Raw genomic sequence first — 13,836 nt, forward strand, 5'->3', positions numbered from 1 at the left:
AATGTGCAAGATGCAAACTGTCTAATTAAAATAAGTTTTGCATAAAGTGTCTCTTGACCGTTACTTGAATCAGTTGTAAGCTTGCTTTCTCAGCCAGAGTAATTCCTGTCATTTCTCAGGGTTACAGGTTAACCCATATCCCAGTCCTCTTAAACTGGCACTAAGAAAAGTATTCATACCACTTTACAGGAAACAGGGCTCAACATTAGAATGACAATTTTTGGTAACACTTTATTTGAAGGGGAGTGAATAAGACTGACATAACACCTGTCATAAACATGACATAACACCTGTCATAAACATGACATAACACCTGTCATAAACATGACATAACACCTGTCATAAACATGACACAACACCTGTCATAAACATGACACAACACCTGTCATGAACATGAATAAGCCTTCATGAATATTTATGACTGTTGTCATAAAGCGTCATTCGGTAAATTATGACACTTTTAATACAAAGTTGACATTATTCAAAATGTCTTTGTTATGACAACTTGACATTAACCAGGAAATCATTACTGATATAAATTTGTTATAAAAGTATTACTTAGAGATGTGCCGATCAGGTAAAAATCAGGAAATGATCCATTTCATGACAATATTCTTTCGAAGGAAAAAAAATGTTTTTGAACATTGAAGCAAATATGCCAAAATGTTGAATGATGTCTTGGTTTAGTTTAAAAAATTCACTTATACATAATCTGTAAAAGATGTTTTCAGAAAGCAGTTCATTCATTTCTAGATTTAGCAGAGAAGGAAAATCTCTTCTGATTGTAGAGAAAAGCTGATTGTAGCTCTTCTCTACGATCAGAAGGTTCTGAGTGGAGCTATCTAGTAAACAACATTGATTACATTAATTAAGATTAAGCTTTATGTGTGTTGTGCTTTATATGAGACTTTATACGAGCACAGTCTAATTACCATGTAGTAATAACTGCTCTGACTGTAGATATGGGAAAACTTTGGCAAACAGCTAATTTTTTGAAGTAATTTTTACAGATGAAGACACACATCTGTCTTACTTGAATATGTTTTTATTGTCTTTCCTATATTGAAGTTTAAATAAAAGAAATGAACTGAAATTAAAGGCTGGATTCTTCTTAATGGTTCAATGTGAGATTATGATCCTAAAATAACATTTTTAAAATTCTGCACACTTTAATTTTAGGTGCAGATAAGTGTGGAAGTTTCTACATGAGGGACAATAACACCATGAACCCAGAAAAAGATTTGATCCATAATCTGTAGTTTCCATCTGCAGGATTTGCCTCTGGGTGTGTAGCTCTGTTTGACTGGTTAAATGTTTACACTCAGACAAAAATCTTAATTTTTTAAATAATTTTAATAGCAACTGCACTTTATGTTTCCCAGTGGACTCCAACTAGAAATGAAACATGGAGTTCTTCAACATGAGTGGAGCAACCTTTTTAAACTCTGTCAGTTGTAAAAACGTCTTTAAGGACAGTATTAATTTATGTAAAATAAGAAAAAAAACTTTTTATTAAGGAGATTTAAGTTACTGATTCTTCCCTTCGCTTTTATTAGATGAATTATAAATACTAAGGAAATTATTCACACCTCTTTCCAGGCAACAGGGGTCGACTACTGAATGATCATTTTCCTCAACAGTTCGAAGTGCTTCCTTGTTCCCTCCCTCTTTTGTTTACAAGTGTGATGATTGGTGGAAACAGACACGCCCTTTAGTAACCGGATATTTACCACTGAGCTGAAACAAGTTTCTGTTCTACAAAACAGAAACTCACACAGTCGTCGTTACTGAGAGCTGAAAGAAGCAAAGAAGAGTTCAGATGGATACATTCTCCTGTTCGATTTGTTTGGATCTACTGAAGGATCCGGTGACTATTCCCTGTGGACACAGCTACTGCATGGACTGTATTAAAGATCACTGGGATGGAGAAGATCAGAGGAGAAAATACAGCTGCCCTCAATGCAGGAAAGAGTTCATACCAAGACCTGCCCTGGAGAAAAACTTCACATTAGCTGCTTTAGTGGAGGATGTGAGGAAGCCTGGACTCCGAGCTGCTGCACCTGGTCACTGCTATGCTGAACCTGAAGATGTGGCCTGTGATGTCTGTACTGGGAGGAAGAGGAAAGCTGTCAAGTCCTGTTTATCATGTCCAGCTTCCTACTGTAGGAGTCACCTCCAACCTCACTATGATGCTCCACCATTAAAAAGACACAAGCTGGTGAATCCCTCCAGGACTCTCCAGGACAACATCTGCTCTCGACATGATGAGGTGATGAAGATCTTCTGTCGTACCGATCAGCAGTGTATCTGTTATCTCTGCACTATGGATGAACATAAAGGCCATGAAACAGTCCCAGCTGCAGCAGAAAGAGATGAGAAGCAGAAGAAGCTCCAGGAGAGTCGACAACAAATCCATCAGAGAATCCAGGACCAAGAGAAAGATGTGAAGCTGCTTCAACAGGAGGTGGAGGCCATCAATGTCTCTGCTGATAAAGCAGTGGAGGACAGTGAGAAGATCTTCACTGAGCTGATCCGTCTCCTCCAGGAAAGAAGCTCTGAGGTGAAGCAGCAGATCAGATCCCAGCAGGAAACTGAAGTGAGTCGAGTCAAAGATGTTCAGGAGAAGCTGGAGCAGGAGATCACTGAGCTGAAGAGGAAAGACGCTGAGCTGGAGCAGCTCTCACACACAGAGGATCACACCCAGTTTCTCCTCAACTACCCCTCACTGCCAGCACTCAGTGAGTCGACACACTCATCCAGCATCAACATCCGTCCTCTGAGACACTTTGAGGACGTGACAGCAGCTGTGACAGAGCTCAGAGACAAACTACAGGATGTCCTGAGAAAATCATGGAGAAACAGCTCACTGAAAGTCACTGAGGTTGAGGGTTCACTGACAGAACCAGAACCAAAGACCAGAACTGAATTTCTAAAATATTCACAAGAAATCACTTTGGATCCAAACACAGCAAACAGATTTCTGTTATTATCTGAGGACAACCGAAAAGTAACGAGGGTAGAAGAACAACAGTCTTATCCTGATCATCCAGACAGATTCACTGTTTCTTTTCAGGTCCTCAGTAGAGAGAGTCTGACTGGCCGTTGTTACTGGGAGGTGGAGAGGAGAGGAAGAGGATTTGTAGCAGTTTCTTACAAGAACATCAACAGAAAGGAAAGTTTTGGATTCAATGATATATCTTGGTCATTATTTTGTACCAAAGATGGTTGCGTACGTTGTCATAACAAAGTTAAAACTCAGGTACCAGGTCCAGTTTCCTCCAGAATAGGAGTGTACCTGGACCACAGAGCAGGTATTCTGTCTTTCTACAGCGTCTCTGGAACCATGACTTTGATCCACAGAGTCCAGACCAGATTCACTCAGCCTCTGTATGCTGGGGTTTGGCTTTATGATAATAAATCCTCAGCTGAGTTTGTTGAACCTAAATAGTCAGCAGTGATCTGAGGTCCAGTTTCTTCACTGCTCAGAGATCAGCTGTCTTTCTTTAACATACTTTTGTTGATGTTGGAGTTCCTTTGAGTGTTGCCCCTTCCTGTTTCTGTTCACCCACGGAGACTCTCACTGCTAAGGAGGATATTGATTCACTGATTACATTTACATTCATTTTTCATTTGTTGAAATCCGTGTAAAAATTAACTGATGGAAACTGATGGCTACGATCATCAGCAATCAGGAAATTTGTCATTGTTTTTTTGGACGAAGATCAGATTATGATGATGCAAAGTTTTAAAAGTCAAATAGTGTTTAGTATGGTAGTATTAGTATGTAGACGGATGTCAGCAGCTAAAACAACTTCCTGCTGTCAGTATAGACAACTATTATCCTTCTCAGCATTTATTGTAGTTGAAAGGGTAAAAATCAGGAAATGATCCATTTCATGACAATATTCTTTCCAAAGAAAAAAATTGTTTTTGAACATTGAAGCAAAGTGTGGAACAATGTCTTCGTTTAGTGTAAAAAAAATTCACTTATTCATAATCTGTAAAAGATGTTTTCAGAAAGCAGTTCATTCATTTCTAGATTTAGCAGAGAAGCAAATTCTCTTCTGATTGTAGAGAAAAGCTCATTGTAGCTTTTCTCTACAATCAGAAGGTCTGAGTGGAGTTATCTAGTAAACAACATTGATTACATTAATTAAGATTATGCTTTATGTGTTTTGTGCTTTGAGACTTTATACAACAGCCAAGCTTGTCGTGTTTATTTTCTGCTTTAATGATCAGTGTGATGCTGTAATATTGTAAAAATCTGAATAATCTAAATTTATTTGTAACATTTAGTTGATTTTGATGATTTAATCTTTCATCCTGATGAACTTTTATAAGATAAAGAATATTAAAGCTAACACCTTTTGAATCTGTGTGAGACATGCACACATTTCAGATTGCTTGCCAATCTGAAATTGGATTTCAGATTGAAAAGGCCAACTCCAAGCATGTAGTTTAGATGGTTTATTCAGGAGGAAATAGTGATGAGGTACAGGTGTGTGTGCGCGTGTGTGTGTGTGTTTATTTGAAATAGAATCAGCCTAGAGTACCACTGAAAATCCTATAGAGTGCACTATGCCATCCATCCATCCATCCATCCATCCATTTTCTAACACCCTTGTCCCTAGTGGTGAGGAGGGGTACTGGTGCCCATCTCCAGCGAACATTTCAGGCAAGAAATGTTGGCGACCTGTACACCCTGGACAGGTCGCCCATTGTAGGGCAAAACAGAGACACAGGACACACAGCCATGTACACTCACACCATTTAGAGAGACCATTTAACCTGACAGTCATGTTTTTGGACTGTGGGAGGAAACCGGAGTACCTGGAGAAAACCCACCATGCACAGGGAGAACATGCAAACTCAGGCACTATAGCACCACACCTGAATAACTGACTAAATGCGACACTGAAACACACAAAGTAGCTTGTTAATTACCTCCTCCTTCTGTAGATAAGTTCTCCAGAGCCTTGCTAATGACCTAATTGTTCTATTCAGGTGTAGTGCAGCAGAGGCACATCTAAAAGATGCAGGGCAGTGGTCCTCCAGGACTGGAGTTTGACACCTGTGTGGTAGAGGCTGTGGTGAAGGGCGCATAGGTAAGTTCAGGTGAGGAGAGACAAGGAGCGATCCTACTTCCAGCTGAGAATCCAGGAACTGTGAATTATTCTTCTGTAGAGGTGAAAAGGGACTCGGGCAACCAATGGGTAACAATCCATGGGGTGATGAGGGGGAAATCCAGAAAGCCAGGAACTCAGACTAGTGATGGGTCCAGCAACATCTGTCATGGTGGGTTTTAGGAGTCGAACCCACATGCAGAAACTCTCACAGAGAGAAGGAGTAAATGCAAAAGTTTATTTACAAAATGTACAAGTAATTGCAAAGCAAAGAATGGATGACAGGAACCAGGAAATCCGGAACGGCTGCAATCAAGAGAGAGGTGGTGAGTTGAATAGAGACGGGAAACGGCAAACTCTGGAGAATGGTTTGGTGCTTACTTGGAGTCTGAGGCTTAGGATCGGCTGAGGGGAGTGGGTTCCAGGTAAGGGTATCGAAAAGGGTGCGTAGGAAGGGTGCTGGTGTTGGAGGGCGGACAGGTTGACCAAGTTGGAGGCTCCGAGGACGGCGGGGCAGAGCGGGCTCCCCACTAGAGAGGGATCTTCCAAAGGCAGTCCTTGGCCAGAAGACTTGAGAAAACTTCTCCAGAGTCTCTCGTAGGCGTCCTGGGAAGAGCAGCAAGAAAACTGATTAAGAAGGAACACGAAGAGATCAAAAAACACTTCTCAGGAAGAAACACAGGGACCTCATGTACCACTGTAGGCAACACTCTGGCAGAGAAGTGCTGGCAACCCGCTGCTTATATCCTCCTCCTGGAGATGGTAATGATCCTCAGGTGCATCCTGTTAAGCCCGTCAGCACACCCTCCTGTCAAAGCATGAATCGCTGGCGCCCTCTCCTGGATAGTTGGTGATGCTGAAAATGAAAAACAAAACCTTCCCCAACCTGGTACCCAACAGTACCCCCCCCCTCAACGACCGCCACCCGGCGGTCCAGAAGAACCAGAGGGTTGGGAGGAACATAAATCAGTGATAAGGGAGGGATCCAAAATAAAAGAACCGGGCACCCATAACCGATCCTCAGGGCCGTAGCCCTCCCAGTCTACTAAATATTGCCAACCCCGCCCACGCCGGCGAGACTCCACAATCCGGCGGACAGTATATGCTGGGTGGCCGTCGATCTCGCGTGGGGGGGGGGGCTCTTCAGGCGGGCACAATGGGCTGGAGCGCACTGGCTTGACTTGGGAAACGTGGAAAGTAGGATGAACACGGAGGGAAGTCTACAGGCGCAGGCGGACGGCAGATGGACCAATGACCTTCTCAATAACATATGGACCAATGAAACAGGGGGCCAGTTTCCTGGAAACAGATTTCAACGGAATGTCCCTGGTGGAGAGCCAAACCTTCTGACCTGGTTTGTAGGTGGGCGCAGCCCTCCTCTTGCAATCGGCCCAGCGACGATTTTGCTCCGCTGTGCGATTAAGGGCGGCAACAGTCTTGTCCCAGATGGCCCTGCACCGCCGGATGTGATGTTGCACTGACGTGACAGCAATGTCCACCTCATCAGCCGGAAACAGGGGAGGTTGGTAGCCTAGAGAGATCTCAAAAGGGGTCAAACCAGTAGCAGCGGAAGTGTGTGAATTGTGGGCATACTCTACCCAGGGCAGGTGACAGCTCCAGTCGGCAGGGTTGGACGCAGTGAGGCATCTGAGAGTGGCCTCCATCTCTTGGTTCATGCGCTCGACCTGGCCGTTGGACTGTGGGTGATAACCAGACGTAAGTGAAACCTTGGCCCCCATTGCTGCACAGAAATGTCTCCACACTTGCGCCGAGAACTGAGGACCTCGGTCTGACAGAATGTCAAGGGGAATACCATGCAAACGGAACACATGCTTGACCAGGAGCTGGGCAGTTTGGAAAGCCGATGGTAATTTCCTCAGGGGAATCAAATGGCAGGCCTTAGAAAACCGGTCAATAATAGTGAGGATAGTGGTCATCCCTTTAGAGGAAGGGAGACCGGTGACAAAATCCACTGCTATGTGGGACCAAGGCCGTTTAGGTGTAGGCAATGGTTGCAGTAGACCGGCTGGGGGCTGATGGGTGGGTTTACAACGGGCACAGACGGAACATGCCAAAACGAACTCCCTCACATCCTTGTGAAGAGACGGCCACCAAAAACGACGAGAAGCTAGGGCTATGGTTCTGCTAATGCCGGGGTGGGCTGAAAATTTTGAAGAATGTAGCCAAGTGATTACACGAGCTCGCATGGCCGAGGGAACATAGATCCTGCCGGGGGGACCCACACCCGGATCTGGCTCTGATTGTTGTGCTTGTTTAACCAAGTCCTCAATCTCCCAGGTAACCACAGCCACAGAACAGCTTGGAGGGAGGATAGGTGCTGGGAGTTTAACAGAGTCATCACTAGAGTATAATCTGGATAAGGCATCTGGCTTGATATTCTTGGAGCCTGGGCGAAAAGAGATGGACAGATTGAAACGTGAAAAGAACAAAGACCAGCGGGATTGACGAGCGTTCAGCCTCCTAGCGGACTGCAGGTAGGCCAAATTCTTATGGTCTGTCCACACCACGACTGGATGTTCCGCTCCCTCCAGCCAGTGTCTCCATTCCTCCAGCGCCAGCTTTATGGCAAGCAGCTCTCGGTCCCCGACGTCGTAGTTTCTCTCTGCTGGGGAGAGTCTGCGAGAGAAGAAAGCACAAGGATGGGTTTTATGATCTTGGTCAGAGAGTTGAGAAAGCACAGCTCCCACACCGGAGTCTGAGGCGTCCACCTCTACAATAAACTGTTTAGTGGGATCTGGCTGGATGAGGACAGGAGCATTTGCAAAAAGAGACTTCAATCTGTTGAAAGCTACCTCAGCTTCCGGGGACCAACAGTATGGGGTCTTTGTGGAGGTCAAAGCAGTTAAAGGCTGAGCAGTCTGGCTGTAATTGCGTATGAAACGTCGGTAAAAGTTGGCAAAACCTAGAAACCTCTGTAGTTGTTTCCTGGTTTCAGGGGTCGGCCATTCCAAAACCGCCTTAATCTTCTCCTCAGTGGGTCTTACCTGTCCGCCCTCGAGAATGTAGGCCTGGAAGGTGACTGATGCTTGGTGGAATTCACATTTCTCAGCTTTCACAAATAACTTGTTCTCGAGGAGGCGCTGAAGGACCAGACGGACGTGTTTCTTGTGTTCGGGCACATTCTTGGAATAAATCAGAATATCGTTGAGATAGACAAAGACAAAAACGTTCAAAAAATCCCTTAAAACGTCATTTACCAGTGCCTGGAAGTAGGCCGGGGCATTGGTTAACCTGAATGGCATGACCAAATACTCAAACTGACCCATAGGGGTCTTGAAGGCCGTCTTCCACTCATCTCCCTCTCTGATGCGAAGAAGGTGGTAGGAGTTTCTTAAATCAAGCTTCGAAAACACAGTGGCCCCATGGACTGGTTCGAAAGCTGATAGGAGTGGCAGTGGATACTTATTTTTAATGGTAATTTGGTTCAGACCTCTATAATCGATGCATGGCCTAAGAGTGCCATCTTTCTTACCAACGAAAAAAAAGCCTGCCCCTAGTGGGGAAGATGAGGGTCGAATTATGCCTGCAGCAACAGATTCTTGTATGTATCGTTCCATGGTTTCTCTTTCTGGTTTGGATATGTTATAAAGACGACTATTGGGCAGTGGGGCCCCGGGCAGTAGGTCTATAGCGCAATCGTAAGGCCTGTGCGGAGGCAGAGACAGAGCTTTAGTTTTACTAAAAACTTGAGCCAGATCGTGGTATTCTACAGGTACAGTGGAAAGGTCAGGTGGATCTGCTTCTTGGCGACCTGCTGGTAACTGGGTAGACTGAACCGCGGATCGCAGGCAGGAGGAGTGACAGTCTAGAGACCAAGATTCAACACGTCTGTCAGAGCAGTTTATGTTTGGGTTGTGTAATTGGAGCCACTCAAATCCAAGCACCACTGGCGAGCTAGCCGAAGGAAAGACATAAAACGAAGCAGACTCTGTGTGATTTCCTGAGACTGTGAGTTGTAGACTCCTAGTCTGGCATGTAATTAGAGGCAGCGTCTTACCGTCGAGAGCGGAAACGCGGAGAGGAGAGGAAAGAGGAACGGTTCCAATGCCCATCTGCAGACAAAAACTGGCATCTATCAAATTACATTCACAACCGGAATCTATTAAGGCCGACAACGTAATGGATTGGTTCCCAACCTGGAGAGAGGCAGGAACTAGTAGGCGAGGTGAGTGTGTAAGTACCTGATGGTCCGCGAGTTCCCTCGCCGTTACTGGCGGACCTGGGCTTTTGACAGAATGGGGCATTGAGCAATCAAGTGTCCGGCCTCCCCGCAGTAAAGATAAAGCTTAGCTCGCAGTCTGCGCCGTCTCTCCTCCGGGGTCAACCGAGTATGGCCAATTTGCATCGGTTCTGGTTCAGATGAAGTCACTGGGGGAATGTCTGCTGAAAAAACATGACTGGAGACAGGAGGCAACCGTGGTGGAGGATTTCTACTAATCCTCTCTTTTGCTCGGGATCGAATTCTGTTATCCAACCGAATAGATAATTTGATCAAATCCTCCAGAGATGCCGGCTCGTCTAGGGTTGCGAGTTCATCTTTGATTGAGTCATTTAATGCATTTACATAAACACTCTTAAGGGCGATACTGTCCCACCCTGAGGCTGCTGCTTGAATGCGAAAATCAATTGAAAACTCAGCAACGGTTCGATGCCCCTGCTTCAGCTTTAATAGATCGCGAGAAGACAGGGTTTTATCCACATCTTGATTGAATGCTTGTTTGAATTCTGATAGAAACTCATCGAAGGTGCAGTTGTACTGTGTGGAGGAAGAGAACTTTACTTCTGCCCAATCCAGAGCTCGATCAGTGAGATGTGCAATTATATATGAAATCTTTGAAGAGTCATGGACAAATCTATGGGGAGAGTGATTAAACTGGATATTGCATTGCATTAGGAATCCCCTGAATCTTCGGGGATCTCCATCAAACCTGGGCGGACTGGGCAGTGGACAGTCGGATGAAGTGGACTGGATCGGAGCTTGAGAGGTGGGAGCCGGAGGCGGTGCTGCCTGTGCCGCAGGTCCTGGAGCTGAGGGGGCTGCAGCGGCCTGTGGGAAACGATCACGGAGAAAACTGGTTAGTTCTGCTAATTGGCGGTTTGTCTCATTTTGACGGTTACCCAGATCAAGAAGAGCTGATTCATGTTTCTGAATTGAGTCCTGTTGTTGCTGAAGGGCTCTCCGGATTGCTTCTGCTGGGTTCTCAGTTTGGCCAGAGTGTTCTGTCATGGTGGGTTTTAGGAGTCGAACCCACATGCAGAAACTCTCACAGAGAGAAGGAGTAAATGCAAAAGTTTATTTACAAAATGTACAAGTAATTGCAAAGCAAAGAATGGATGACAGGAACCAGGAAATCCGGAACGGCTGCAATCAAGAGAGAGGTGGTGAGTTGAATAGAGACGGGAAACGGCAAACTCTGGAGAATGGTTTGGTGCTTACTTGGAGTCTGAGGCTTAGGATCGGCTGAGGGGAGTGGGTTCCAGGTAAGGGTATCGAAAAGGGTGCGTAGGAAGGGTGCTGGTGTTGGAGGGCGGACAGGTTGACCAAGTTGGAGGCTCCGAGGACGGCGGGGCAGAGCGGGCTCCCCACTAGAGAGGGATCTTCCAAAGGCAGTCCTTGGCCAGAAGACTTGAGAAAACTTCTCCAGAGTCTCTCGTAGGCGTCCTGGGAAGAGCAGCAAGAAAACTGATTAAGAAGGAACACGAAGAGATCAAAAAACACTTCTCAGGAAGAAACACAGGGACCTCATGTACCACTGTAGGCAACACTCTGGCAGAGAAGTGCTGGCAACCCGCTGCTTATATCCTCCTCCTGGAGATGGTAATGATCCTCAGGTGCATCCTGTTAAGCCCGTCAGCACACCCTCCTGTCAAAGCATGAATCGCTGGCGCCCTCTCCTGGATAGTTGGTGATGCTGAAAATGAAAAACAAAACCTTCCCCAACCTGGTACCCAACAACACCAATGCGTCGGCGCAAGCGTCAAGCCCATAGACCAAAACCTTTGTCGGTGCGCGTATTGGTTTCAGCAAGTCACGTGACCAATACAGGAACTGTTTCAAAATTACACTGGATGCCAAACTATGTTTATAAGGAAGCGAATCTGTCAAAAGCATTAGCCAAACAAATTCTTGATCTTTTACATTGTCATCTATGGAGCAGCTTCAAACAAAATGTTTCCACAGTGTGGGACCATTTTGATCTTATGTTAGAAAATAAATTTGTTTTCATTTTTGTTGTTTCATCTGGTTCTTGTCAGTTTCTACTTGATCTATCTGAACCCAAATTCAGCTGAAATTGACTCTTAGTTTACTTTCATATTATGTTCTGCAGGTTAAGTGTCGCATGTTTGACTAAACCGTCTTATTTAAATAAACCCACATTTTCAATGCTGAGGCATTATGAGGCCAGGCATGAGAATGAAGTCCCAGATAGACCTAGATAAACTCAGATACACAGCCATTCTACAAATTACTCAGTTGCATTTTATAAATTATTTCATATACAGTGAACCCTCACTATAACGCGGTTCACCTTTCACAGTATCGCTGCTTCGCAGATTTTTTTTCACAGTTTTCTGCATTCTGATTGACCGTATCAGTAAAAACAGTCTCCGCGCTTCTTCTCTACCCGAGTGCCAATAACATTACGGTATTTAATACAGATTGGCCATTCAGGAGATGGAAACTGAAACTTTGAATACCAACTGGAATTTAACTGTGGCCAGAGGGAGCAGAACCTGACCGGAGGCTTGATGAGATCCATCGCTCTGCCATAGATACAGCTGTGAATCTCGTGGCAGGTTGGAGGAGACGCTTTAATGACATGACTCCAGATCACATTAAGGCCCGATTGATGCACACGCACATCCGCTGACCTGAAAACAGGTTTGTCATTTGGTTTCAATGTAGATTATTTATTTATTCTGTGTAATAACTGTAAAAAAAAATAAAGGTTAACTACTTAACGGATTTTGTCTATCACGGGTTATTTTCGGAACGCAACCCCTAAGAAAAACAAGAGTTTGCTGTAAATGTAGTGTTTACTTCATTTTTTCTACAGCAGGAGAAGTTTTGTCAAAAAAGCGTAACAGGCTAAATTTCAAAATGTTGTAAAAACGAATTTTTTTTTATTAAAATTTGTGGAAATAAAAACAGTCCATGCATCCTCATTCCAAACACATTCACTTAAATTTTCACTTTATGGTTCATGTCCACATTATCTATTGACTATATCAAATATATTTTAAATTTAACTGAAGATATGACATAACACAATATATAATATTCAATAAAATACAAAGACTTAAAGCTTATCGTATAGACTAGGTCATCAAATCACTACGATGCCTGTAGGAATGTTTAATGTCCAACAGGTGTCAGTATTGAGTGACATTGATTGCAAAGTTTCTATGGGGGATCAATAATTTTCTTTTATTCTGTAAATTTGCTGCAACCTATAATCTTAATTATTCACCTTTTTTGCTGTACCATAATTTTATTTTTCATATCTGCACGATAAACATCTAGTCATGAAATTAAACAAAATGGTGGGTAGTTGTTGATGTGAAATTTCATCAACTGACTCAAAAACTCACATCTTCTGATTTAAGAAAACCTCTGATCCAAAAGTTTAACTTTGAATAAAGTTTTGATGATTTAAAGTATTACAGAAAGTTTTTTTTGTGATAATAGGAAAGTGGCTAGCTGCCACTTATGTGGATAAAATTTGTTATTTAATAAGATATTGTGCATGTAGCACATATTTCAACAAAACAGGGAGAGTTGACCCACTTCTTTATCCACAAAAATACAGCAAGTTGGTAAAGAACCCGATTTGATTACAGTTTTCTAGAATAAAGAGGCCTGGCATCCACAGCAGGATGTCAGGAATAAGTTTAGGAAATTATTAAAATTATTAAAATTCAAGAAGTCCATCTTATGAAACAGAACCCACATTTATGTGAAGCAACTTCTGGAGCAAAATTTAAAAAACACAGTCTGGATCAGGAAAGATCAATGTAAGATCCATTGATTATTTATTTAAAACAGGAGATAACTGCTATTGGTTTAATGATATGTAATAAAGGTTATGATGAAAGATAGCCTGGTAAAAGCCAGTCCTGCACTTTGTTTTGTCTGGACCCTCGGCTGTTGAGAAACAGTTGCTTTCTGGAGGCATCGACTTTGTTGAAGTTTGAAACGATTGGATCTGAATCTATCCAATACTAACGTTTAACCATGATGTAACACACCAGCTGGACCATGAAGGAAGCTACGCTATGAAGCTTACCGGAAACTGTGTGTGCTGTAAACCAGCATTCAGCCTATACACCCCCTTTACTATTAACAGAGATAACTGGACAATTAGACTTTTGCTGAATTGGGATTGTGATGGGACAAGATTTTTTTCTGAGAGAGGGATAAGACAGGAGTGAAAATCCACTAACACTCTGGACTTGAAAAAGCTTTATACAAGCACAGTCTAATTACCATTTAGTAATAACTGCTCTGACTGTAGATATGGGAAAACTTTGGCAAACAGATAATTTTTTGAAGTAATTTTTACAGTTGAAGACACGTCTGTCTTACTTAAATATGTTTTTATTGTCTTTCCTATATTGAAGTTTAAATAAAAGAAATGAACTGAAATTAAAGGCTGGATTCTTCTTAATGGTTCAATGTGAGATTATGATC

General features: G+C 43.4%; 1 protein-coding gene and 2 long non-coding RNA genes across 3 annotated transcripts; 1 reads left to right on the forward strand and 2 right to left on the reverse strand.

Moving 5' to 3' along the window:
• Positions 1 to 1,517: 1,517 nt before the first annotated feature.
• Positions 1,518 to 4,361, forward strand: LOC148154309 (tripartite motif-containing protein 16-like). Its single transcript, XM_088016216.1, has one exon. It carries the CDS (start codon positions 1,820 to 1,822, stop codon positions 3,446 to 3,448), a length of 1,629 nt encoding a protein of 542 aa, XP_087872342.1. The 5' UTR covers positions 1,518 to 1,819; the 3' UTR covers positions 3,449 to 4,361.
• A 560-nt stretch (positions 4,362 to 4,921) lies between these two features.
• LOC106913688 (uncharacterized) lies at positions 4,922 to 6,008 on the reverse strand. Its single transcript, XR_015766262.1, has 3 exons — positions 5,819 to 6,008; positions 5,505 to 5,729; positions 4,922 to 5,429 (listed from the first exon to the last, which is right to left on the reverse strand). It is a non-coding gene; the product is annotated as an uncharacterized LOC106913688 (long non-coding RNA).
• A 4,414-nt stretch (positions 6,009 to 10,422) lies between these two features.
• LOC148154310 (uncharacterized) lies at positions 10,423 to 11,081 on the reverse strand. Its single transcript, XR_015766263.1, has 3 exons — positions 10,896 to 11,081; positions 10,582 to 10,806; positions 10,423 to 10,506 (listed from the first exon to the last, which is right to left on the reverse strand). It is a non-coding gene; the product is annotated as an uncharacterized LOC148154310 (long non-coding RNA).
• Between the last annotated feature and the right edge of the window lie 2,755 nt (positions 11,082 to 13,836).

This window comes from Poecilia mexicana, unplaced genomic scaffold, assembly GCF_051168715.1.
Source record: "Poecilia mexicana isolate PSO_F unplaced genomic scaffold, ASM5116871v1 scaffold_18, whole genome shotgun sequence".
NCBI classification, from domain to species: Eukaryota; Metazoa; Chordata; class Actinopteri; order Cyprinodontiformes; family Poeciliidae; genus Poecilia; species Poecilia mexicana.